This window comes from Danio rerio, chromosome 20 (genome assembly GCF_052040795.2).
Source record: "Danio rerio strain M-AB ecotype USA chromosome 20, GRCz13ab, whole genome shotgun sequence".
Lineage (NCBI taxonomy): Eukaryota > Metazoa > Chordata > Actinopteri > Cypriniformes > Danionidae > Danio > Danio rerio.
The window spans coordinates 42,502,501-42,527,967 of NC_141040.1; the positions used below are offsets into that span (position 1 = coordinate 42,502,501).

At 32.7% G+C, this 25,467-nt stretch overlaps 4 protein-coding genes across 5 annotated transcripts in view; all 4 read left to right on the plus strand.

Annotated features, from left to right (window-relative positions):
• The window catches only part of ccl38a.3 (chemokine (C-C motif) ligand 38, duplicate 3), a 34,048-nt gene extending 9,732 nt beyond the window's left edge, over positions 1-24,316 (plus strand). The window contains 4 exon segments of one of the 2 annotated variants that reach the window (NM_001386386.1): positions 22,359-22,470; positions 22,557-22,742; positions 22,952-23,074; positions 24,103-24,316. In NM_001386386.1, the coding sequence (NP_001373315.1) occupies positions 22,359-22,470; positions 22,557-22,742; positions 22,952-23,074; positions 24,103-24,139 (458 nt within the window). In that variant the 3' untranslated portion in view covers positions 24,140-24,316. 2 annotated transcript variants of the gene reach the window in all.
• Positions 7,738-8,603, plus strand: ccl38.6 (chemokine (C-C motif) ligand 38, duplicate 6). The gene is given in 3 exon segments (NM_001083080.3): positions 7,738-7,906; positions 8,058-8,169; positions 8,258-8,603. Coding segments are annotated over 3 exon segments (312 nt in total). The 5' UTR covers positions 7,738-7,836; the 3' UTR covers positions 8,388-8,603.
• On the plus strand, positions 12,008-12,877 carry ccl38a.5 (chemokine (C-C motif) ligand 38, duplicate 5). The gene is given in 3 exon segments (NM_001030173.1): positions 12,008-12,097; positions 12,347-12,458; positions 12,548-12,877. Coding segments are annotated over 3 exon segments (312 nt in total). The 5' UTR covers positions 12,008-12,027; the 3' UTR covers positions 12,678-12,877.
• On the plus strand, positions 18,033-18,916 carry ccl38a.4 (chemokine (C-C motif) ligand 38, duplicate 4). The gene is given in 3 exon segments (NM_001102625.2): positions 18,033-18,239; positions 18,395-18,506; positions 18,592-18,916. Coding segments are annotated over 3 exon segments (306 nt in total). The 5' UTR covers positions 18,033-18,169; the 3' UTR covers positions 18,716-18,916.
• Positions 24,317-25,467: the final 1,151 nt, after the last annotated feature.

A 25,467-nucleotide genomic window follows, 5' to 3' on the forward strand; every position in this document is an offset into this window, starting at 1 on the left:
TACAAATCTTGACTGTAGGCCTGTCATGATATATATATATATATATATTTTTTTTTTTTTTTTTTTTTTTTTTTGGTACGATGTATAGCAACAAAATGTATTGCGATTTAACAATTTTACTGTTGTTTTAAGACTATGCAAGAATGCATTTCATTTAATTATAGTCGTTTTAACAAATTAATAATTAAGTGGTAAGACATAATAATAATAATAATAATAATAATAATAACAATGAAAATAAAAATAATAAATGTTAACAAAAATGCCCAAGGATAAAAGAACTAGAAAATTAACAGATCTATTTTCAGTCATCAGGCACCCACATGGAAATAAACTTTAGTAATTTGTAGTAAAAAGTGTTTTTAAACCATACTGACACTGGCACCTCCAATAGAGATATAGAGGCTGCGAAATCAGCTAAAATGTTGCTAGAATTGTTTTTTATGGGCAATATAAATTGCATCCCAAAAAATTGAGGACATGTCTGTGTTGTGTAATACATATTGAATATTGTGACAGGCCTAGTTCACTGTTCTGTGAGTCTCTTTTATCTACTCTGATCTTCGATTCTTATTTTCTATTTATTCAGGTCAGGTGATTGGCTGGCCATTCTAGCAGTTTTATTGTCTTTTCTGAAAGCCGTTTGAAATTCCTTGGCTGTTTTGGGGGTCATTGTCTTGCTAAAATGTCCACACTGGTTTCGTCTTCATCATCTGGTAATCTAGGTGTTGGGACTAAAGCAGGAAAGATTTCAGCTGCTGTTTAAACTTTCCATGCCTTTTTACACCTTCCTTTCTTCATGTGTTCAATACTTTATCCTTGTGTCATTTAGTTTTTTTTACACATAACTTGTTTTTCTGATCTAATTAGTTTTGTTTTATTTATGTGTATGGATAAGGGTTGACCAATCAATACTGAAATTTAAAAAAACATTCTTGCTAATGCTAACATTTCAGCACTGTTGAGACAACTCACCACTGTTTACTGAGTGTAAACACAGATACAGGGACACCGGAGCGTTTCGAAAGTCACATCGATCAGCTGGTTTGTTTATAAGCTGACATACGAGGGATCCGCTGATGAATCAAGGCTTTAAAACGCTCCAGTGTGCCTGTATCTGTGGTTACACTCCGTAAAAAGTGTGAGTTTGGTAAACTGATGCTATTCGAGCCACAGCACTGTTTTAGAACGTGTTAAACAGCACTCAAATGTTAGCGGGAAATGAACATTTTTAAACCCTAGTATGGATTACCTTGGTTATTTGTTCAATACTTTTTATCCATATAATTATAATATCAAAAATAGTAATACCTATAGTAATCAATACTAACTAATATAACATTGCTGGTCATATTATTATCTCGTGTTTGTAGTTGATGACAGGGTGAACTGTTTACATTTCTTCAGTATTATCAGCTGTTCCTACATAAAAAATTGACATGGTTTATTTAAAGATTTAAGATATCACTGTCTTTTTTTTTTTTTTGTTTTTTTGGAATGTCATACATTGGGTTGCTTTATAACAATGGATGATATGTTTAGGTTCACAGGGTATTGATAAGATTAAGACTGAAATGTCTGTTTCTCATACTAGCTCCGTATGTTCATGCACAATCGGTGATGAACAGCACACAACTAATGAAAAATGACATTCCTAAGAGAGCACAGGGTTTTTCGATAGCAGATATTACGCAAGTAGATAAGAAAGAGGTTGAGGAAACTCAAAAATACAAATAGTACTTTTAGAAAGGTACATATTCCTGTTTTCCTAGGTCTTTTATCAGCTTCTTGTATCCTGTGTGAAGAGAAAAATTGCCTGTGTGCATGACAGGATATGTGGGAGTTTTTTTTTAGACAGAGCTGTTTCATTAGAAGGGATTGATCAGTGCTTGTAGTATGTTTGACATTGGAAAACCCTGAATGTTAATTGTTGGATTGATTTGTCAGGGGAAAAATGCAGTTCATCTTTATAAGCTCTTGAAAGCCTGTTACAATGTACTGTATGTGTTTTTGTGAAGTACCATAGTAACTGCTTTCATAACAGCATGATTTCACAGGCAACAGCGCTTCATAGTGGCCTGTCTCCTGAACTGCCTCTTACTGGGTTCAGTGATTCAAGCTAGTGAAACTACTTCTTTTATTGCTGTAACATATCCTGGCATCTGGTTTTGATGTTGCAGGCTGCTCATTTTTGAGCAGGATCAAAAGGTTTTAGGATCTTGGTTTATTTTTACAAGGTCTGCAAACAAGTAGTACCGGAGAGGCTTGGACACACAAAAGTCAAATATATTTCTGGTGGCACACAGTAGAGCAGCTCTTCTAAGATCAAAGCTAATAGTGTGTCCAAGATGACACCAAACAAAAAAAATATATGAGCTTGCAGTTGCAGGACCAGGATAGAAAGTAGCTCTATTTGATTATTTAGAAATAAGAATGGTGTATATATGTCCAAACTATTAGGTCTTTAGGGAAATTTTATTTATTAAATAATATATACTTTCCAAGCGACATTTATTGGAAAAAAATATTTTTTTTAACATATTATCGCTGATGTTCAGCTTCCTGAAGTTTTTTTTTCCCTCTCTGCTGTCACCACTAGCTTGCATGGTTTGGGATCGGTAGAGCTACGCATCGATGGATTTGCTGCTTAGTGTTTAAGCCCTAAATAGTGACTAATATACCATACTGAACTGAGCTGAACTTAACTAAACTTAAACACTAAATACTGAACTACACTGTTTCAATTTACTATGATCTTTTATGTGAAGCTTCTTTGACACAATCTACATTGTAAAAGCGCTATACAAATAAAGGTGAATTGAATTTATTGACTTATTAAACAAAATTGTTTTAATAGTTAATTTCTAGTAACTCATTAACTTTGGCTTCGTATTTATATAGAGTACTACACATAATGATGACGTATAAATTTTTGGTGGGACCTATATGCTTTCTTAGGATTTTTTTAAAGGTGTTTTCTGTCATTGTTTAGCCTGCATTAATGCATTCATTGTAAGCTGTACAATTAAACGTTAAAAGATTATGATCTCAATTCAAACCTGTGCAACATGAATAATAATGATTTGCATACGTTTCTTAATCCTTCGAATCATCACTGCATTTAAATCTGCTTTTGATCAAGAGAGATTAAGTTTTTACACTTTTTCAGTTCGTTACAAACAATTAAATAACACAGAAGTACTGGGAGAACAGTTTATATATCAGGTATATACTCTGATGTTTATGGTAAAGCTTAAAATCACTGTTTAATGGAACTTGATGCTGGTGAATGTTGTTGCAAAAACATTGTGTAACCAGTGGGTGGCAACAAACTAGGGTTGGGTCGATAGACGATGCCATCGTCCATTGCCGATGGCCAATAGACAACACAATGCAGAGGCCGCTTCGCCAATCCTCCGCCCAGCCCCAGTTGCAAACCCACTCGCAGAAAATACACACCTAGGCCGTTTACACTAAGGCCGTACTCACACTATATACAGTTGCTTCAAACAAAGCACGCTTGTCCCCCCTCCTGTCTCCCCCGCCGGCCCGCACTCACATTATAATCGGGCCTGGGCACGCTTACGTCATTGATGCTGTGCTGTTCAGTAAGCGCTCTCGCTCAGCAAAGTGGAGATATCTCTAGTTACATCGCTTTAGTTAGGGATGCGATGACACGCAGTCAGATCAGCCACTTTTGGCGCTCATAAACAATCATAAAGCTCTCGTGCTGCAGGAATTAGGAGGTTTGCTGAAGGTGCGCAGCTGTCGTGCAGTGAGGGGTTTGCGTATTAAATAAACTACGACAGTTTGTGTTGAATGAACAGTAAGATTGATAAATAAATCCATATGAAACAGTCCCTTAGGCGCGTTTTGCACTTACACACAAGCATACCCCGCCAAAGCCTAAGTGAACTAGTAACAAAGATCATTTTTTATATTTAGTATTTTCCTTTTCTTTTAGGCTGGTTCCTTTTATTAAAATGACAGGTTCTATGTTTCTTAAAACCAATAGTTTTTGCTGTAATATTTTTATATAAATGGAAAGCAAATGACACTTGTCTCCTCCCTTTATTGCTGATCCAAAAAATGGTTTGATGCGTTACACCACTAATATTATAAGTATTTAGCTTAAAATGCAACTTAAAGGCCTAACTAGGTTATGTTAACTAGGTAAGTTAAGATATTGGAGTACGTTATTGGATAACAGTGGTTTGTTCAGTAATATAATAATATTATATATTAATATAATAATAATATATATAATATTAAAATAAATAAAACATTTTTAAGGGGGTTAAAAATAAGGTGTGTGTGTGTGTGTGTGTGTGTGTGTGTGTGTGTGTGTGTGTGTGTGTGTGTGTGTGTGTGTGTGTGTGTCTGTGTGTGTGTGTGTCTGTGTCTGTGTGTGTGTCTGTGTGTGTGTGTGTTTAGTTCTTTAATCTTTATATATAGTGTGTGTGTGTGTGTGTGTGTGTATATATATATATATAGTATGTGAGTATGTGAGTATATAGTATATGTATATATATATATATAGTGTGTGAGTGTGTGTGTGTGTGTGTGTGTGTGTGTGTGTATATATATATATATATATATATACACATACATATCAGGAAACATACAATATTTAAAATACAAAATGTAATGTTTAAAAAATTTGTTAAAATATGTACTTAGTAGTCACACAAGGTCATAAATATAGCAATGTTATATCTTTAATCAATACATATTTATATGCTTGTGAATATATGTACATAGATGTATATCATGAATAAGTACATACATTTTTGTGTTTTATTTATTTATAGCTGGGAAATAAATGGCATTTGAGTACCAGGTAAATGCGGAGGGGGGGTTGAAAGGGAAATATTTGAAGTCAGCTTTCTTCGACCCAACCTCCACCTGTGGTTCTTTTTCGAGCTCTGCGGTTTCATTATCTTGCTTTTGCAAGAAGCCCACACATGCTTATAGTCAAGACTAGAGACTTCACATCACATCTATTAACCTTTGGTGATTGTACAGAACTCTTTGAAAGTTGTAGATAATGCAGGAAATATTTTAGTAGTGTTTGTTAGTACAAATATGACTTCATCTCAAACATGTTTTTTGTCAACCTTTTTGTTGTTGTTCTGGTGTATTTTAAATAGTTTTTATTTTTTTAATTACTGTGTACAATCAAGTGGCTGAAAGTTCATTTCCAGTCCAGTGTCATTCAAAAATACACTGTTGTCATTTCCTTTTCTTCGTTTCAATACATAAAGATTAATTGATAAGATTAAACAATGTCAGTGTTGCCTTGTTTTGCTGACAAAAATACAATATTTAAATTTTTTTTTGAAAAACATACTATACTGTAGTTTTCATAGTCTTAGTGGCTTAAAAACACATCACGGTTAATAAACTATAATGTTAAATGATTGATAAGCCTTTACAGGAAAGAGTAGCCTGAGTATGAGTATGCTTAAAGCAAGTAAGAACAAGATGTTTTGTTTCTGAATGCACTTCTGACATATGTAGTCATATGATCAGGATGACTTGTTTCTAGCAATGTGAGTCACTATATGCTTTAAAACTGACTGAACTGTGTTTATGTTGACAGTCACTGAAAGGGATTGTGGGCCATTTTAATTAGAATATCTTGGACACTACTTTAGTCACTACTTTATTTTTCTTGTCTGTAAATTAGATAAATCAGTCCTGTAATTCCCATCCAATCAAATCACACATAGAAGGTAAATCCCCTCATAATGAACTACCTCAAGACATGGTAAATTTATAAATGCAGTAAACTGTTTGGAAGCATTAAAAGTGTCCAAGAAGATGTCCAAAAACTTTACACACGTTGACCGAGAGACTGTTTAGATGCATGACACTGATGAGAAGATGACAGATGTTTACGGTATGGGGACCGAAATGGCCTTAAACATCCAGCAAGCACAAGACATCAACATGATGTCAGATTGACGTTGTACCCCAATGTCATGGGGACGCTGCATTTTGTTTGGTATTTACTATGATCGTCTATGTAAAGTTGCTTTGACACAATTTACATAGTAAAAGCGCTATACAAATAAAGGTGAACTAAATTGAAATGAAAATCAGGTTGACGTCAGACCAACGTCAATGTCCAACAATGAAGTTGTGTGAATGTTACCACTATGACGTCTATCAGATGTTGGATTTTGGTTGCCAAACGAGATAAATAAATATCAGTATTTGACGTCAATATGATGTTGGTTTAAGATGTTGGCTTGACGTTGGATTTTTGGTCCCTTTCTAACACAACCTAAAATCGACCAAATATTAAAGTCATTTAAAGTTGTTATTAGACATAAAATAACATTATCCCTAGATGCTGGCTAGACATTGAATTTTGGTCACTTGACATCACAACCTAAATCTAACCTAATATTAATATCCTATGACGTTGTGTGCCTGCTGGGCAATAACTAAATCCACTACAGAATGTTACGTTTACACACATCCACAAATTACATGGAAATGCATCAACTTTTAACAGCATAATAGTTAGTGCTTTTAAAAGAGCAAATTTTTACTCATACTTTGAGTAATATTTACAACAGATACTTTTACTCTACTTGCACTATATTTTTAGGCAAGTAGTGGTACTTTTACTTAAGTATGATTTTTCAGTATTCTTTCCACCACTGGTTATTTTAGTTTAATTATGAGTGATTTATTGTCATTTTCATGCACTCTTAAGAAATGCTGGGCTATTTAAACCCAAACATTGGGTTACATTTGGTCCTGTACATTTTGTCACCTTAGAATTATAAGGTTCTATCTGACATTTTTGTCAAATTTGAGTTATTGACAAATTCGTATAAAATGACAGCTTATTTACATTATGGAATGTTTTTTTATAAGTTCTTACACTCTTACTGTTTGCTATGGAATGCAAAAACTTTGAAGCTCAATATCTTAAAATCATTCAGAGCGCAGACAGAACCTTATAATTCCAAGGTGATGATTTAATTAAAACCCAGCAGTTGGTTTACCCATCATTTTCTAGAGTGTAGTAAATACATAAAGCGTATAACAAGAACATCTTAAAATAATGTGTTACTGAAAATAATTAAAACAGTAACGATTAAACTATTCAGAAAGAGCAATTCTTAAACATTACTCAGCACAAATGCTCTTTTTACTATATCTGTGGTTAAATGGATCACAATCATGATTCCAAGTTATGATAAATCATCATTTATGTGGTAAGAACTCGGTGAGTAACTGCTGATATTAACTGTGTTCAGATCACACTGTGTGCAGATCTGTTAACCACACTAAACACTTTCAGAACAACCACGTTCCACCTTCACCAATTACCAGTGCTCACTGTTTCCTGCTCTCTGCACTGAGCCCCACACTCGTGCTTTTTTCCATCATGCATTTGCAGAAAGTGACTTGTCAAGCATTTCACTGCATTTAAGATGCAACCAGAAAAAGGGCTGGTTATTTGTATATGAGGGTGCTTCATCAATTTGAAGACAATTTTCCATTAATTATTGATTAGAGGTAAATATGACAAGCTCAAATGGACTTCATTTTCTCAGCTTACCTCTTTTAGTCTAGATTCGCAGAACTGAGGAAGGGTACAACAGGAAGCTCTACCTCTGCAGGCCACATCACGTTTCCCCCCTCATGTGTGTGATGTCACTTGTTCCTTATTAGACGGAACCTATAGGTTGTGGAAAGTACAGACTCGTCCCTTTATTAAGCGGACCGTATCAGTGAGGTGATCATCTTCAGCCGGTCAGCCATCGATAAAGCCAACAGCGCATCGAGATCTGATCAACGACCACAAACCCAACCATGAGGACGTCCTGCATCTTCATCACCTCTCTGGTGCTCGTCGCTTTCTGCGCAATGGCTAGAAGTGAATGTATGTCTTTTTTAATTTATTTATTTATTTATTTTTATTTATTTATTTTTTATAAGCAAGCAACAGACATCATTGTCATGTATTCCATCATGTATTTCATACACTGACTTGCAGGTATATTAACAAATGTTTTCCATTTATTTTCCTGCAGGGTCCCAAGGTCCCGATAAGTGCTGCTTTTCTTTTTCCAATGCAAGAATTCCAGTAAAGCAGATTGAGAGTTATCATACTACTCATCTTCAGTGCAACATGAATAGTGTTATGTAAGCATTTTTGAAAGTTTCTCTAAGTTTAAAGGGTTGTGATTTGGTTTTCTGAACTCATGAACAATCTTTTGTTTTGAAAATGCAGTTTCATCACAAAGGCTCAAAGGGAGATCTGCACTAACCCGACTGAGAAATGGGTTCAGAGACTGATGAAGATGGTGGACAAACAAAACATGAAGCAGATGACCGAGGCCGGCTCTGCGGACAGCCCCTAAGATGAGAACGCTCTTCTCTTTTCTGAATATTGCACTGAACCGTTTCTAAACTGTATTTAAGCTTACTTTTATATACACCTGCACTATACTGTTACTCTGCTTTGAATATTGTATATCTATATATTTTTGCAAAGTATATTCATGCTAGAAATGTAATCTGACTCTGTCTGTATTGTTGCATAATTATATGAAAATAAAGAACATGCAGAACATTTGGATTTTGGTCTGTTTTAATTTTTTTTTTATAAAACGAAATGCAAATAAAGCATTAAAGTTTAATCACGAACACTTTACAATAAGGTTGTGTTTTCTTTATAATTAGTGCACTGATGAGACATTACCTAATGAACAGTGCTTTTTTAAAATTTATTTCAGTTTGTTGGTTTTTTAAATATCAATGTTTGTTTAGTGTATTAAATAATGTTAACAGTTTTAGTTTAATACTATATTAACAAATATTGAGTTAACTAATGTTAACAAATAAACTCATTTTGCAAAGTGTTTGCAATACTAACACCAACAGGACCATTGATAGAGCTAATAATGACCTTAATATTAACCTTTAATATCTAATTACGCATAAATATTTAATAGTTAATTATGCACACACACATTTACAGTACATATACAACTTAGGCTGTTGATTTTGCCATCTACTCTGCAGATCTCTTGCACGCCCCCATACTAAATGTAACCCCAAACCATGGTTTCTCCCTTCACCAAACTTGACTGTTTACCATGAGAATATTGGGTCCATGTGGGTTCCAATAGGTCCTCTGCAGTATTTGTGATGATTGGGATGCAGTTTAACAGATTATTCATCAGAAAAATTTACCTTCTGCCACTTCCAGATGATCGACTAGAAGTCAAATGATTGTTTTTGCTCTTACAACTTTATTATTTTTTTTATATTTCCCAAATGATGTTTAACAGCAAGGAAATTTTCACAGTATGTCTGATAATATTTTTTTCTTCTGGAGAAAGTCTTATTTTTTATTATTATTATTTTTTTGGCTAGAATAAAAGCAGTTTTTAATTTTTTCAAAAAACATTTTAGGGACCCCTTTAAGCAAATTTTTTTTCAACCTTATACAATAACTCGCCTAATTACACTAACCAGCCTAGTTAACCTAATTAACCTAGTTAAGCCTTTGAATGTTAGTTTAAGCTGTATAGAAGTGTCTTGAAAAATATCTAGTCAAATATTATGTACTGTCGTCATGGCAAAAATCGGTTATTAGAAATTAGTTATTGAAACTATTGTGTTTAGAAATGTGTTGAAAAAAAAGTCTCTCCATTAAGCATAAATTGGGGAAAAAATAAACAGGGGGGTTAATAATTCTGAATACAACTGTGTGTGTGTGTGTGTGTGTGTGTGTGTGTGTGTGTGTGTGTGTGTGTGTATGTATACACACACACATATACATATATAAGCACACGCACACAAACACACATAAGAGTTCGTTCCATGTTGGTTTATCTTTATAGCAGAATTAAAAGGTCAGCTATGTGAAATGGGCATAGGGGAATATACAGTAATTGTAAAGGTATAATGGAAAGAATAAATGGAGGAATCATTTGTATTTGGTTCATAACTGAGGTTTAGGATTAGTTAGTTTAATTGTTCATGATTTATTGTAATTTATATACACTCTAAGAATTGCTGGGTTATTTAAACCCAAAGACTGGGTTAGGTTTGATCCTATAAATTTATTAAAAAAATAACCTATAAAAAATTCTATAATAGAATAGATTAATAGAATTTGGTTGAAATAACCCATCATTTTTAGTGTGTAGTAAATGCATGGAGCGTGTAACAAGAACATCTTAAAATAAAGTGTTACCGAAAATAATTAAAACATAGTAACAATTAAACTATTCAGAAAGAGCAATTCTTAAACATTACTCAGTATAAATGCTCTTTTTACTATATCTGTGGTTAAATGTATCACAATCATGATTCCAAGTTATGATAAATCATCATTTATGTGGTAAGAACTCGGTGAGTAACTGCTGATATTAACTGTTCAGATCCAAGTGTGCCGCAAGCCTACGTTTGAGTGAAGGTTTCGGCCGTTAGATCGCCCCCTGGGGGCTGGCTGCAGTACAAGTCATAAAGCCCGCCTCCTCCGTGTTAATGAAGGAGACTTGAGCCCAAATAAAAAAAAATATTACACTTGCAATAAAATGTCCCGAAAGATAGTTCTGGTCGATTAAGGCACTGGTTATTGTGCTGAAATAGGTGCAGATCTTCATTTTTGTAAACAGTTTGTTTTTAGCAGTAATTTAATGCTGGGCGTGTCATCGTGATTGACAGCTGTGATTGACAGTTTCTCAAAGCGCGGCGTCTGAGCTTCGGCAGGAGACTGAAGTAGACTGAAATGTTATTATTCGATTTCTGTGTTATTTTACCATGACAAAATGAGTTCAGCAGTAAACTATAGTTTCTGACATACATGATCCTGGTGGAACACTGTTTATTCGCTAAGTTCAGGGCTTTTTTCGGGCTTTATTAGTTTGCTAATACACGCCTAGCCACCCAGATAGCAAAACACAGTTCCGGCTAGATTCTCGCCTGCCGGAGACTTATCTCTTAGAGCTCAGATTGACTAATGTTACCTCTGCTGGACCTACTCCGGATGCCTGGACTCACTACCCAATTCCAGCCCGAGTCAATCGAGCCAGATGCGGCGGTCGAGCGAGCCGGCGCTGCCGCATGCGAGCCGGAATCAGCCCGCGACGCCGCGAGTAAGTTATGCGCTGCGGCCTGGAGCTGGCGCGACTGAATATATAAAACCCTCATATCTGTTAACGTTATTACATCCATTTGTGTTGATATGACAGCAAACGCATGCTGAGAAGTTCGGGGGGCGTAGTTGATTTTACATAAAGCGTTTGATTGGAAGCTCGACTCTGCTCATTTTCGCGGCTCCTCCTCTGGCTCCATCAGACAATCCTTCTGCGCATGTCTGGCTCCAATTTCAGCAGTCTTTTGCGACAGTTTGTGCCCGTCAAGCAGGCGTTTTGCCCTCAAGGCGTTCAATGGGAAAAAGGGCTGTCGCGTCGTCCATATTTTTTACAGTCATTGTTCAGATCACACTGTGTGCAGATCTGTTAACCACACTAAACACTTTCAGAACAACCACGTTCCACCTTCACCAATTACCAGTGCTCACTGTTTCCTGCTCTCTGCACTGAGCCCCACACTCATGCTTTTTTTCCATCATGCATTTGCAGAAAGTGACTTCTCAAGCATTGCACTGCATTTAAGATGTAACCTGAAAAGGTGCTGAGTTGTATAAGTGGGTGCTCATCAATTTGAATTTTTCCATTAATTATTAATTAGAGACAAATATGACAAACTCAAATTGATGTAATTATCTCTGCTTACATGTGTCAGTGACTTAATCAAGGTTGGCAGAATTGGGGAAGGGTACAACAGGAAGCTATAGGCCACATCACGGTTTTCCCCCTCATGTGTGTGATGTCACTTGTTCCTTATTAGACGGAACCTATAGGTTGTGGAAAGTACAGACTCGTCCCTTTATTAAGCGGACCGTATCAGTGAGGTGATCATCTTCAGCCGGTCAGCCATCGATAAAGCCAACAGCGCATCAACATCTGATCAACAAACGCAACCATGAGGACGTCCTGCATCTCCATCGTCTGTCTGGTGCTCTTCGCTTTCTGCTCAGTTGATGGAAGTGATTGTACGTATTTTTCTATATTTTATGCTTTGACTAGACTAATTGACCGCATGTTTTGTGGTGCATTATCTTCTTTTTTAATGTAATCCATTCATATATTGATTAACATTTCATGAAACAGTTAAATGATTCTCATTTTCTTTATTTCTGTATTTTTTATTGTAAGCAAGCAATAGACTATTAACTCTTTTTCGTGAACATATATTTCATAGATAAATTTATATTAAGAATTGATGTATTTCTTCTCTACAGTGTCCCAGAGTCCCGATAAGTGCTGCTTTTCTTTTTCTAATACAAGAATTCCAGTAAAGCAGGTTGAGAGCTATCATACGACGCATCTTCTCTGCAGTGGTAATGGTGTTATGTAAGTATTTTTTGACAGTTTCTCCACATTTAAAGGGTTGTGATTTGGTTTTGTGAAATTATGAACAATCTTTTGTTTTGAAAATGCAGTTTCATCACAAAGGCTCAAAGGGAGATCTGCACTAACCCGACTGAGAAATGGGTTCAGAGACTGATGAAGTTGGTGGACAATCAAAACATGAAGCAGATGACCGAGGCCGGCTCTGGTGACAGCGCCTAAGATGGGAACAGTCCTCTCTTTACTGAATCGTTTCTCAACTGCATTTAAGCTTACTTTTATATGCACCTGCATTATACTGTTACTCTGCTTTGAACATTGTATATCTATTTATTTATGCAAAGCATATTCATTCTAGAACTGTAATGTGAATCTGTCTGTATTGTTACATATCTATATGAAAATAAAGAACATGCAGTATATTTCGTTTTTGGTCTGTTTTTATAATATCAATTGCAAATAAAAGCATTAAAGTTCAATCACTAACCCTTTACAATAATGTCATGTTAACATTAGTGCATTGACTAAACATTGCACTACAATAATCAGTGTGTTTTTACATCATTTTTTTCAGTTTAAAATTGTTTAACAAAGTAATAAAAAATACATATATTTATTTATTTAGAATTTTAACAAAAGTATAAGCTCTTCTGGGGGGATTTTAAATTATTATTATATTAATTATTTTAAATTCCTTTTATATATATATATATATATATATATATATATATATATATATATATATATATATATATATATATATATATATATATATATATATATATATATATATATTTTGTTTTTTTTTTTTCTTTCTCAAGTGATGTTTATCCAAGCAGAAAGGTTTGCAGTATTTCCTACAAGGTTTCTCTGCCAAAAAAACACTTTGTTTGATTTTGAAATAGCTAATGTCAATATTATTAACCATCTTAAGAAGTTTTTTTTTTTTTCATTGGCTACAGAACAAACCAGACCCGAATTAACCATTGACCTGAATCCCATTTAAAGTTGTGTAGTTTCCATCAGAGTAACGTAATGAACATGTTTGAGATCATCATTAGATCTTTACATTGTTTCAATAACCCTGTGCATGGTTCATTTTTTTTATGAAGAGCATTGGTTTTTGTCTGAGATCTTTGACGATAGAAACTCTTACACAGTGTGATTAATAGAGGAACCCCTGTTTATTCACATCTCAAGACCTTCAGTTACAGTAGATTAAGGTCAGTTGGTGGTCAACTGATGTGTACAAATGTATCGTTTTTTTGTCATCCAGGCAATGTATCATATAATTCCACGTCACTCACACACACACACACATACACACACACACACACAATTCAAGCTAGGAAAAAACAAATGGAACAATAAAACAATTCTGATATTTTCATGTTGGTTAGATTTCTCAGGCATGTTTATATATTTAAGTAACATATACTTTCTGTGTAAATACATGGTCTACTCCAACAATGTATTAATTTGTGTTTTAGTAGAGTTCACACAAAAATTCACTGTTTGTGAAAACATAAAAATATAATTCTTGAAGACCAGTATCTTGTAAAATACCTAGTAAAATATTGTCAAAATATTATAAAATAGCTTATAGTTTACTTTTTTTTTCAAATATTTTCAAAATTGTTTTTAACAGAGCAAGGAATTTTTACAGTATTTCCTATAAAATTTTTCTTCTGGAGAAAGTCTTTTTTTTTTTTATTTCAGCTAGAACAAAAGCAGTTTTTAAAATTTTTATAGTCATTATTATAAGCCCAGTTAAGCAATATCAATTGTGATTTGTAAAGTGTTATTTATTATTTTTTGGTATTCAGGATCTTGCAATAACAACTTTTTTTCATTTAGGTGAGTGATTTTGGGCACTACTTTTCCCCACACATTAAATTCCCCAAATGCAAGCAAACCAATGAAAATGTGCAGCTATAATGATGAGTCAACAATGTGGTAAAGCTTTATTTAATTACATTTTTTTCTTAAAAATTTCCAGTTTCTTACCAAATTTCACCAACAAGCTTTATTTTCCTGGAAATTGTTATGCTCCCAAATCTTTTATATATTTTATATATTTATATAATACTAATATATATATATATATATATATATATATATATATATATATATATATATATATATATATATATATATATATATATATATTTATATATATATATATATATATATATATATATATATATATATATATATATATATATATATATATTGATGGCTTGCTCTATACTATTGAAAAAATATATAGCTTAAAGGGGTTAATAATTTTAACCTTTAAAGTGGTGTTTAAAAAAATGTAAAAACTGCTTTTATTCTAGCTATATATAATGTTCAACAAATTCCTGAAGTTTGATATCTCTCTTCTTTTAGACCATGATTTACACTTTATTATCAAAACATACGTTTTTATTTTATTGTTTTTATTTTATTCTTCTAAAATTCACCATGCAGATAATCTTGTTGTTCATTTCTTTTGATTATTGGATTGTGTCTTTTTATTCACAATTTTTGTAATCCAAATACAAATTTTCAATTTTGTCAAATCTCATTATTATCAAATCTCATATCAAAAGTGTATTTGGATTTATATGATAACATTTCTCTCAGTAATAACGATGTCATGTTATTATTTTTTCCCCTCTTTCTTTTTCATTTCAACATTTTGTGTACTTTATGCCCAAAATGAAAAGGGAATGTATAGAGACTTTAGAGCAAGATCAGAATATTTTCCAGAACTCCTAAAATTCATCTGAAAGCTCCACATTTACTGACTGAGAAAAGTCTTGCTTTAAAATAAGTTGGTTACATTCAAATGGATAATTACCTAAAATTATAACCCAAAATATTTTTACATGAGATTGTGGTTTCAAATGTAAGTTTATGAAAAGAGAAATCCAATGTAACAATAAAATGGTGCTTTAAAAAAATTATCTATTAACCGTAGTGGCAACAACTAATTGTCAGAAATATTTTTAAGCTAATTATATATTTAGTAACAAAACACAGCTGTTGCTCAGAAATATAAAAGTGGCTATGGATTTGTTTGCATTGAAATGTGTGTTTACTGTCTAAAATGTAAGTCACTTAATATTTGCTTTCTTTATTAAATGTTTGTATAAATAATAATTAATTAATTTTAAACAGTTTGTCAATTTTAATAGTTTTATATTAAATTTTACCTCTCGTTCTCTTATGATAATGTTTAATTATATAAAAAATATACAGCTGAAGCCATAATTATTACCCCTCTTTGTATATTTTTTTCTAAATTTTTACACATTTTAATACATAATAGTTTTAATAACTCATTTCAAATGACTGATTTCTTTTATCTTTACCATAGTATTTTATATCTATATTTACTTATTTTTCAAAATACTAGTATTCTAACTTAATTTTTAGGTTAATTGGGATAGTAAGGATAATTAGGCAGGTCAGAGTATAACATTGTTTATTGTGAAAACATGAAAATATAATACTTGAAGTATCTTGTAAAAATACCTAGTAAAATATGTCATAATATTATAAAATAGTTTATGGTTTACATATATACAGACCTGTATAAGTTGGTCAATTTTATTTTCATTTTTTCAAGTATTTTCAAAATTATTTTTAACAGAGCAAGGAATTTCTTACAGTATTTTCTATAATATTTTTCTTCTGGATAAATTCTTATTTGTTTTATTTTGGCTAGAACAAAAGCAGTTTTAATTTTTTAAGTCATTATTATTAGCTAGGTAGGATAATTAGGCAAGTCAATGTATAACAGTGTTTTTCTATAAAAAATGGAACAAAACATATTGCATAGGAGGGCTAATAATATTGCCCTTAAATGATTTTTTTTAAATTAAAAACACATTTAAATTGTTAAAAGAATTTAACAAATTAATTTTTTTTTTAGCTGAAATAAAACAAGACTTTCTCCAGAAGAAAAAATATAATAGGAAATAATATGAAAAATGTATTAAGAATTTAAGAATGTTTAAGAAATGTAGCTTAAAAGTACTTTTTAGCAATAATATCAAATATTTTATTTTGATGGTTCTTTTCACATTTTGACTGTATGTTACATTGCAACTATATGCCAACTAATTCTCATTAAAGTATTAGTAGACCAAGTGAATTAACGCACTTCAAAAGTTTTTAGTCAAGAGAATATTTATTGGTGGAGTGGTGCCAGCAAATAAGTGGAGAGTTTGTTAATACTCATTTATGAAAATGGGTTGACGTGCTGCAGTTACAAGGTACTTTACCTTATAATCAACAAAATGTGTAAAAGGAAGCATCAAAATAAATTGATAGTGAAATTTTTAACAAAATCACCTGGTAACCTCTGACCAAGCACAATAATAACAAACGTCACATTAGAACCTGTGATTGGTTGCATTTATTGTATATCCAGTCTGAATAATGACTATTTAAAGCCAAGATTGAGACAAAACCAAGTTTGCTGTAAAAATGCTGGGTTCCACACAATTGGTTTATGTCGTCCCTACACAGGGTTAAGTTAAGAAGTCAAGTTAACTTCATTGTTATAAGTGGATTGTACAGAAAACGATTACCCCCTCAACCCCCACCCCCACCCAAAAATAAAAAATTAAAAAACTAGTAGAATTATGTTGATTTAGCTAATTTGAAATCCTGTCAGTAGTTTGAACAACCAGCAAAAATTCATTTTTGGGTGTTGAAATGAAATAGGGTCCTAAGAAGACAAGCCTAAAGAAATAATGTAGAAGAAGTAACTTATTTGAAACAGTGATTTAATCTGAGCCACGTTATGATGCAGGATGTGTGGGGGGAGAAAAACTAAAGGTATTAAACAATTACATAAATACAAAAAATCACAGTCAAAAATGCTGGGTTCCACAAAATTCATTCAGGTTGTTCCAACACAAATTACGTAACTCAACAAATTTAAGTGGATTGAACATAAAACAATTAAGCTTAAAAAACATCAAGAGTTGTTTAAGATTGTGTTGTTTAAGGTTGTTTTACTGTAGTATTGTAAAGTACTATAGTTTTTTCAAAAGAAGCAAAATAATTTAAAGTATGGCTTTTTCATGTTTGCTTTTAAGCTTGGACATTATTTACTATTGTTTTGGATCAAAAAAGTACTGATAAAGCATTATCCATGTGGTGAGACTTCAATGAGAAACTGCAGATATTCTGATCAGATCTGTTAACCACACAAAACACTTTCAGCACAACCACCGTTCCACCATCACCAATTTCCTGCAATGCACCCCAGACTCATTTCCAACATGCATTTGCAGAAAGGGACTTTTCACATGTTGCATAGAAGTTCTTGAGAAAACGCAACCTCAATAGATTCAAGGCTTAAAATCTGTATATGGGGGTCTTCATGAGGGTCCTTCAGTATTGAAGTCATTTTTGATCAATTAAAAAAAAAATTTTTTATCATCTTACCTGTGTCAGCGATTTAGTCTAGATTCACAGAATTGAGGAAGGGTATAGCAGGAAGCTCTACCTCTGCAAGCCACATCACGGTTTTCCCCCCTTTGTGTGTAGAGTTTCTTGTTTCTTATTGGACGGAACCTATAGGTTGTGTTGTGGAAAGTACAGACTCATCCCTATATAAAGCCGATAACATCAGTGGGGTGATTATCTTCAGCCGATCAGCCACCGATAAACCTCCAGATTTGATAATCGACTGACCACAAACACAACCAACCATGAGGCAGTCCTGCATCTTCATCGCCTGTCTGGTGCTCGTCGCTTTCTGCTCAGTTGATGGAAGTGATTGTACGTATTTTTCTGTATGTTTTTATTTGACTAGACTCATTGATTGCATGTTTGTGGCACATTATCTTCTTTTTTTAATGTAATCCACTCATATATTATTTAATTTAAACATTTTGCAAAACAGTTGAATGATTTATTTTCATCTTTGCTTTCAGTCAGCCAAAATCCAGACAAGTGCTGCTTTTCGTTCTCCACTATAAAGATCCCAGTTAAGCAGGTTCAGAGTTATCATACTACACATTTTCAATGTCAGAAGAACGGGATCATGTGAGTATTTTTTATAATTCTATAAATGAAATGAAAAGATATTGTAAATAATTTTTTTTTAACTGTCTTCTCTTTGAAAATGCAGTTTTGTGACAGAACAGAAGGAGATCTGCGCTGACCCGACTGAGAGATGGGTTCAGAGACTGATGAATCTGGTGGATGCTCGCCTGGTGAAAGACACAGAGGCCAGCTCTAATGGCAGCCCCTAAGATGAGAACGCTCTGCTGGTTTCATACTATTGCATTGAACAGTTTCCAGACTGTTTTTAAGCTTTGAAATAACTGTGAAGTGCACATTAACAATACTGTTAATTATATTTCAAGACATGCTACCTGTTTAAGCTAGAATTCAAACCTGAATCTGAACCTGTCTGAATACTTTAATATTATACATAAATAAAGAACTTTAAACTGAAGGAATGTTGAATTTTGGTCTTTTTTTATCTGTTTTAAAGAAAATTATACACAGTTGAAGTCATTGGACAACGTGTCCAATCTAAAAAAAAAAGACTTAAAAGTGTCTTTGTTCTGGTTAACATCACTTTATTATATATGTTTGGGATAGTATATATATATAATGTTTTAATAATTAAAATGTTTTAATAATTAAATATGTAATGCTTTTTAAAAATCTAATCCAGTGCATAATCGTCATATTAATAAATGGTTTCAATTATTATTACGTGTTATACAAATATTATTTGGTATATTTTAATATTTAAGAGAGTACATTAATCTTAACACTTGTTTCTTAGTATATACAGTTAAAGTCAGAGTTATCAGCCCTCCTGAACTATTAACCCCCTACTGTATATATGTTTCCCCCAATTTCTATTTAATGGAAAGAGGATTTTTAAGCACATTTTTAAACATAATAGTTTTAATAGCTGATTTCTTTAATTTTTTGCCATGATGACAGTACAGGCCCATAGCCAGGAGGCTTTGTGTCGTTGGAAAGACTGGAAATGAGCTGGCCAGTTTGTTATTTACATACAGGCTGCAGTTTTTGTTATGTTTTGTTAATTGTTTTTAAAAAGTCTTATCAGATTCCTTAATTTTTTAATGATGCATGATTTTTTAATTCTTTTTTCACAAATTTTTGTTTAAAATTATAATCTCATGACATTATTTATAAAACTGTAATAACTTAGTTTAAACGCACATATTTTTGCATGAATAGTGGGGTTATGATCACCATCCGACAAGCTATGCAACAAAGATTAGTGCTTAAAATGTAATGTCACTAAAATGATAAAAAATTGAAATTGAGGGAATGACTGCAGAAAAAAGAACCACTCCTTTCAACAGGCTAGCTATAGGCCTGCAGTATATAATATTTTACAAGATATTTTTTAAGATACTAGTATTCAGCTTAAAGTGCAATTTAAATGCTTAACTAGGTTAATTAGGGAAAGGTAATTAGGCAACTCATTGTATAACGATGCTTTCTGTAGATAATTGTAAAAATATATATATTGCTTCAGCGGGCTGATAATAGTGACATTAAAATTTGTTTAAAAAGTTAAAACTGCTTTTATTCTAGCCGAAATGCAGAAGAAATTTGTTAAATGTTATTTCAAGAGTTCACACTTAGATATTGCTTAGACAACTGTTAGCAAGTTTGGCATGCTGTCCCGGGAGAGAACCCTGAGCTGGGAGATAGCTGAGCCCAGGGCTCGCGCCAGGTCCATAGAGCATGTGAGGGGTCCCGGGAAGAGGTCTTGGACACCCCTAGATGACATACTAGATCCTACTCTCCTTGACGAATTCCATCGCCAGCATCCAGATCGGCACAATCATCAAAGATCCTTTGTTTCCCTTATGATCTGCTAACAAGACTGCTCACATTCTACGAATATTACTTACCTGCTTCCTCTGCTGAAATATCCGTTTTGATAAAATTAACTAAAAGAGAGAACCATCCTTGTCTTTATTGTGTCCGTGACAAAAATGTTAATTATGGATGTCTGCAATTATATTTCAACATGTTACATTTGTTATTTCTGATATCTAAAAATGTATTTCTGATATCAGCAATTAGGGAAGTAATTTCTAAAAGTACTCAAAGTAATATATAATATATTTTAGTAGTAATAATTACATTTATGATGTTAGAAATTAACATGGTCACTAGTGACAAACCAATTATTGATATCAATAATGAACATATTTACTAGTTGAAAAGTAAACTGTTGACATTAAAATTTTTAATTCTTGTCTCCAACAGTTAAAATTTTGATGTCAACAATTACATTTATGATATCAACAATTACCTTTTTGATATCAAGAATGCTGATTGTTGATATCAAGAATTAAGTTGTGGATATCAAGAATACATATTTTGAGAATGAATACAAGTCAAAATGTCTTGCCATAGCCAGTGTGAATAAGTAACATGTAGTCCGGGTGAAAGTCACTTGTGCGGGATACATAGAGTGACCTCTAGTGGGACTCATTGTCACTGCAGCTGATAATCATAACGTAGCAATCCATATGCTGCATTCATCCATCGATAGCAAGTAAATAGGAAATATACAAATATGGTGGTGCGTGAGGAGATTTCCCCCAACATCTGTAAATTGCTTTGAGTACCCAGAAAAGCGCTATATATATTAAAGGAATAGCTATTATAATAAACAGGACATTAACCTTTAGTTTAGTAATTTACAGTGTGAAACATCAGATTAATAATTCTAGCCCACAATAATTTAAGCCTTAACAAGCTATTTGGGTTACGGCTTGTTATATTTGATTTTTTTTTTTACTGTTGTTGACCTTGCATTTATACTTGTCACAGAAACCACAGATTTCCTTAGTGCGTATTCTCATCTCTACAAAATATTCTACTCATTACAGGCTGCAAGAACTGCTTATTTATGTTTTGAACTGTTCCTTGTGGTCGATTTATAATGCTATCAAATTTTTTAAATCAATAAAATCATCATTTGAAAGGCGATTTTCTGTCTGGTTTTGACCGCCCTCAAAAGAACAGACTTATTTAAGTAGACTTGTAATTTAAAACTTGAAATTAAATGCTAACTTGTATGATTGGCTCATAGTTTTATACTTAAACATTTTGGAAAGCTGTGTGCCCATTGATGTAAACTCATAGATGGACACTGCTGTGAACTAATAAATAAATAGGTCTTGCAACATTTTAATGAGTGTGCTATATAATAATGTATTTAAAGTGATATATAAATATAGAGAGAGCATGTTCAAAGGATTGGTTACGCACAAAAGAGCTTAACCACTTTTGTACTTTCATACCAGCCACTCGCAACTTGACCAAGAGAGCTCATTGTTTCCTGCACCAAGCCCAGCTTATTTTCTAACTTGAGTTTCAGAAAAAAGGCTTTTCTTGCATTTTATGTGGATTTCATCTTCTTGAAAACATGTAACCTGAAAATATGCATAATAATAAGTCATAAAATGGTGTTCAAAAATATAAAGACACTATGGACACATCAACAGTCTAAGCTTGATTCACTGAAGTGGTGTGGGTTACACAGGAAATACTACCTCTGCAGACCACATTATGGTTTTAGTTTTTTTTTTTTTTTTTTTGCTGGAGAGAACATAAATATTTATATAGTGTCAGTGAGGTAATCATTTAAAAGAAGATCAGCCACCAATACAATGACTTCCCATTCAATATCTGATTGACGACTGAGCAGAATACAAAATATGAAGCTGTCCTGCAACTTTATCGCCTGTCTGGTGCTTGCCACTTTCTGCTTAGTTAATGGTGGATGTGCATATTTTTATGTATCTAATTCATTATTTTTTTTTTTCTAGTCATTAAATGGAATGTTAATTACAGTGTATTTTACATCTGTATTTCTAATTTCAGGGTCCCAGGGTCCCGTTAAGTGCTGCTATTCTTTTTTTAATGCAAGAATTCCAGTAAAGGAGGTTGGGGGTTATCATGCTACACATCTTCAGTGCAACATTAATGCTGTTATGTAAGTTTTTTTGACAGTTTCTCTGAATTTAAAAAATTCTCTCTTTTTTGTGCAATCATGAACAATCTTTTGTTTTTAAAATGCAGTTTCATCACAAAGGCTCAAAGGGAGATCTGCACTAACCCGGCTGAGAAATGGGTTCAGAGACTGATGAGGTTGGTGGATGTTCAAAATATGAAGCAGATGACAGAGGGCAGAATTGGGGACAGCTTGGACACACACAGAACTAAACCACTTCATGAGATGCCAAAAACCAACCAAGCAGTGTCAAAGTAAATTTCTATGTGTCTATAAATTGCTATACTACTTTAAATTATGGCAAAGTAAAGTTATATGCCAAACACTTTATTATTATTAATAAAATGCTTTTAGTATGCTTTTGGTAGACTAAGTAAAACCTTTGAGCAAAAAACAATTACAAACACCATAATTTGAAATTACACATGATGTTGCAGTTTGAATCTCTATTCTCTTTTGAAAGGAAAGCAGAGATAATTACAATGACAGAAATGCCACTCCAGCAACAAGATGAAACAACTTCAATCCTATTCTATTTTCAGGACCGGACAGATTTTGACACAACACAGGCAAATTCAAAAACTGAGTAAGTAAAAACAAAATAAGTGAACCAAATACCATTTTTCCTGTACTAAAATCTGCTACAAGTATCTTGTCAGTGTGCTCGATTGATGCTGTGAATTATGTGACATTAAAATTATGAAAATATATTTAACCCAAACACCTTTTTGCTGAAAATGTTGGCTTGGTTACACACTCTCAGAAATAAAGGTATGCGAGCTGTCATTGAGTTGGTAGCTTTTTGAAAGGTCCATATTAATGCCTCAATGGTACACATTAGTACCTAAAAAGTACAAAAGTGTTCCTCTTAAAATTTTTGGGTACAAATAGATACTTTCAAGTAACAAATATGGACCCTTCTATAAATATGTACCTTTTAAAGAGGTACCACCCCAGTGACAGCTCACGTACCTTTAATTCTGAGAGTGCACAAAGACTCACCAAGGGTTGTATAAATCATCCTTGCTTAAAATGATCACTGGCAAGAGGCTTTGAAATTATCCAAATATTTAATGATCCTGGTTTAAATATTGTCTTAATGACAAAAACGCCACTCCAGCCACAAGAAGAAACAACTCTAATCCAGGCCTGGACAGACTTTGACACAATTTAGGCAAATTCAAAAACTAAGTAAACATAAAATAAAAATACAATAATTGAACCAGATCTTAAAATTAATCTGAATGTATTTAATTGATTTTGTAAATGATGCTAAAATACTGAATGTACATAAAAAAAATTATTTAGTCCAAAAGCAATTTAGCTGAAAATGTTGGCTGGCTATATCAAAATAATAAAGACATTGTACACCAGCCATTGTAAAAAAAAAATGTTAGTCTCATATTTTGAAAGGAAAGAAGAATCAAAAAACAAAAATAAATTCTTTTACATGATGACTATATTTTGGCACAGTGAAAGAAATAAGATTTTAAATCTCACAATTTTAAAACTTAGTAAATCTAAGTTCCATTTGTTTCTGTTTTTCCATATATTAATGATTATCCACTATCATTGATCATGGGATTAAAAAGCTTTTTTCTCTCTGCCATGTAGATCTGTTTACTTCTGTGTGCGACCAGGGGGAGAATAACTGGAATTTATTCAACATCTATGAGACATCCAAGACACATATTTCTTTGCTTTTAGCTGCTTTGCAAGAAATGTGTAAGTTAAAATTATAATATTGTATAATATACTGTGGTCAATGTCATATTGGTGCAAACTATATAAATGTGTGAAATAAATCCCATTTTTTCATCAATAAACTCAAAGCTACTCTGTTTTATTTTCTCTTAATAATTTATCAAAACCTACAGTCACCCATGAAAATGCATTTTACATGAACAGTAAAAACACTTAAAAGTATCGACTGAAGATTTTATAAATCAAAAAATGCCATTTTACAAATCTATTGACAGGAGTCATAAATAGCAGTTCATCAGAACAAGTCATTCATAAATCATTATTTTTAGAAAATTTTTTAATGAGAAAAATAATTTCCCTAGTAGAACTCCATATGAAATTAATTTTATTCCAATATTTAAAATCTCATTTTTAAGATATTAAGCATAAATGAATGTCTCAGTGGAGTGCTTCTTCCTGAAAACAGACAAAAATTCATTCAATATATTATATTGAAAAAGATCCTCTTTAGTCCTCTAAAATATAATATTTCAGTCACTTTTGGTAAAGCACTCTGCATTATTACAGCCTTATAAATATTACATTAAAATCTACAGGTTTTCTTGTAAAAGTGAAGACCTCTTTTGGGTTTTACTCACCATAAATATTTCCTTGACCAATTAAAATATGTATAATATGGGTAACCAGAAATAACAAACTTCACTGGAATATTTTCTTACCCTTTTGCTTTGCTACATTTGCATTACATTAACCTCTTAAAACATTACTGTTATAATTAGAAATAAACTCATTAAATTCAGCATAATACTCCTTAAAACAGCAATTCAGCATTAAAAAACCTGTTGCTGCAAACTTATTTACCGATGTTTTTTTTTTTATCTATACCAATTTCCATCAGCATTAAGACTTAATTTGTTTGCTTTTTGCCTTTTGAACTCTTGTATAATTTCTTTGTAGTAAATACTTCAAATTATAATTAGTTTTATCCATATCTATAAAAAATGTAATTGTCGTGAATTGCAAATTGTTGAACTTTTTCATAATTTAGTGATTAGGTGGGTAAAAAAAAAAAACCTTAAAAAACTAACTTAAAGTATGGCATATCCTTGCTGCTGTAAATGTAACAAACCACAAGATGGCCCTGTTTTAGACACTCAGAGACTTTTAGGGCTCTATTTTGACGGCCCATGTGCAAAACGGAAAGTGCAGGGTGCAAACGCATTCAGGGCGTGTCAGAATCCATATTTGCTCATTTAAGGACGGGAAAATCCACTT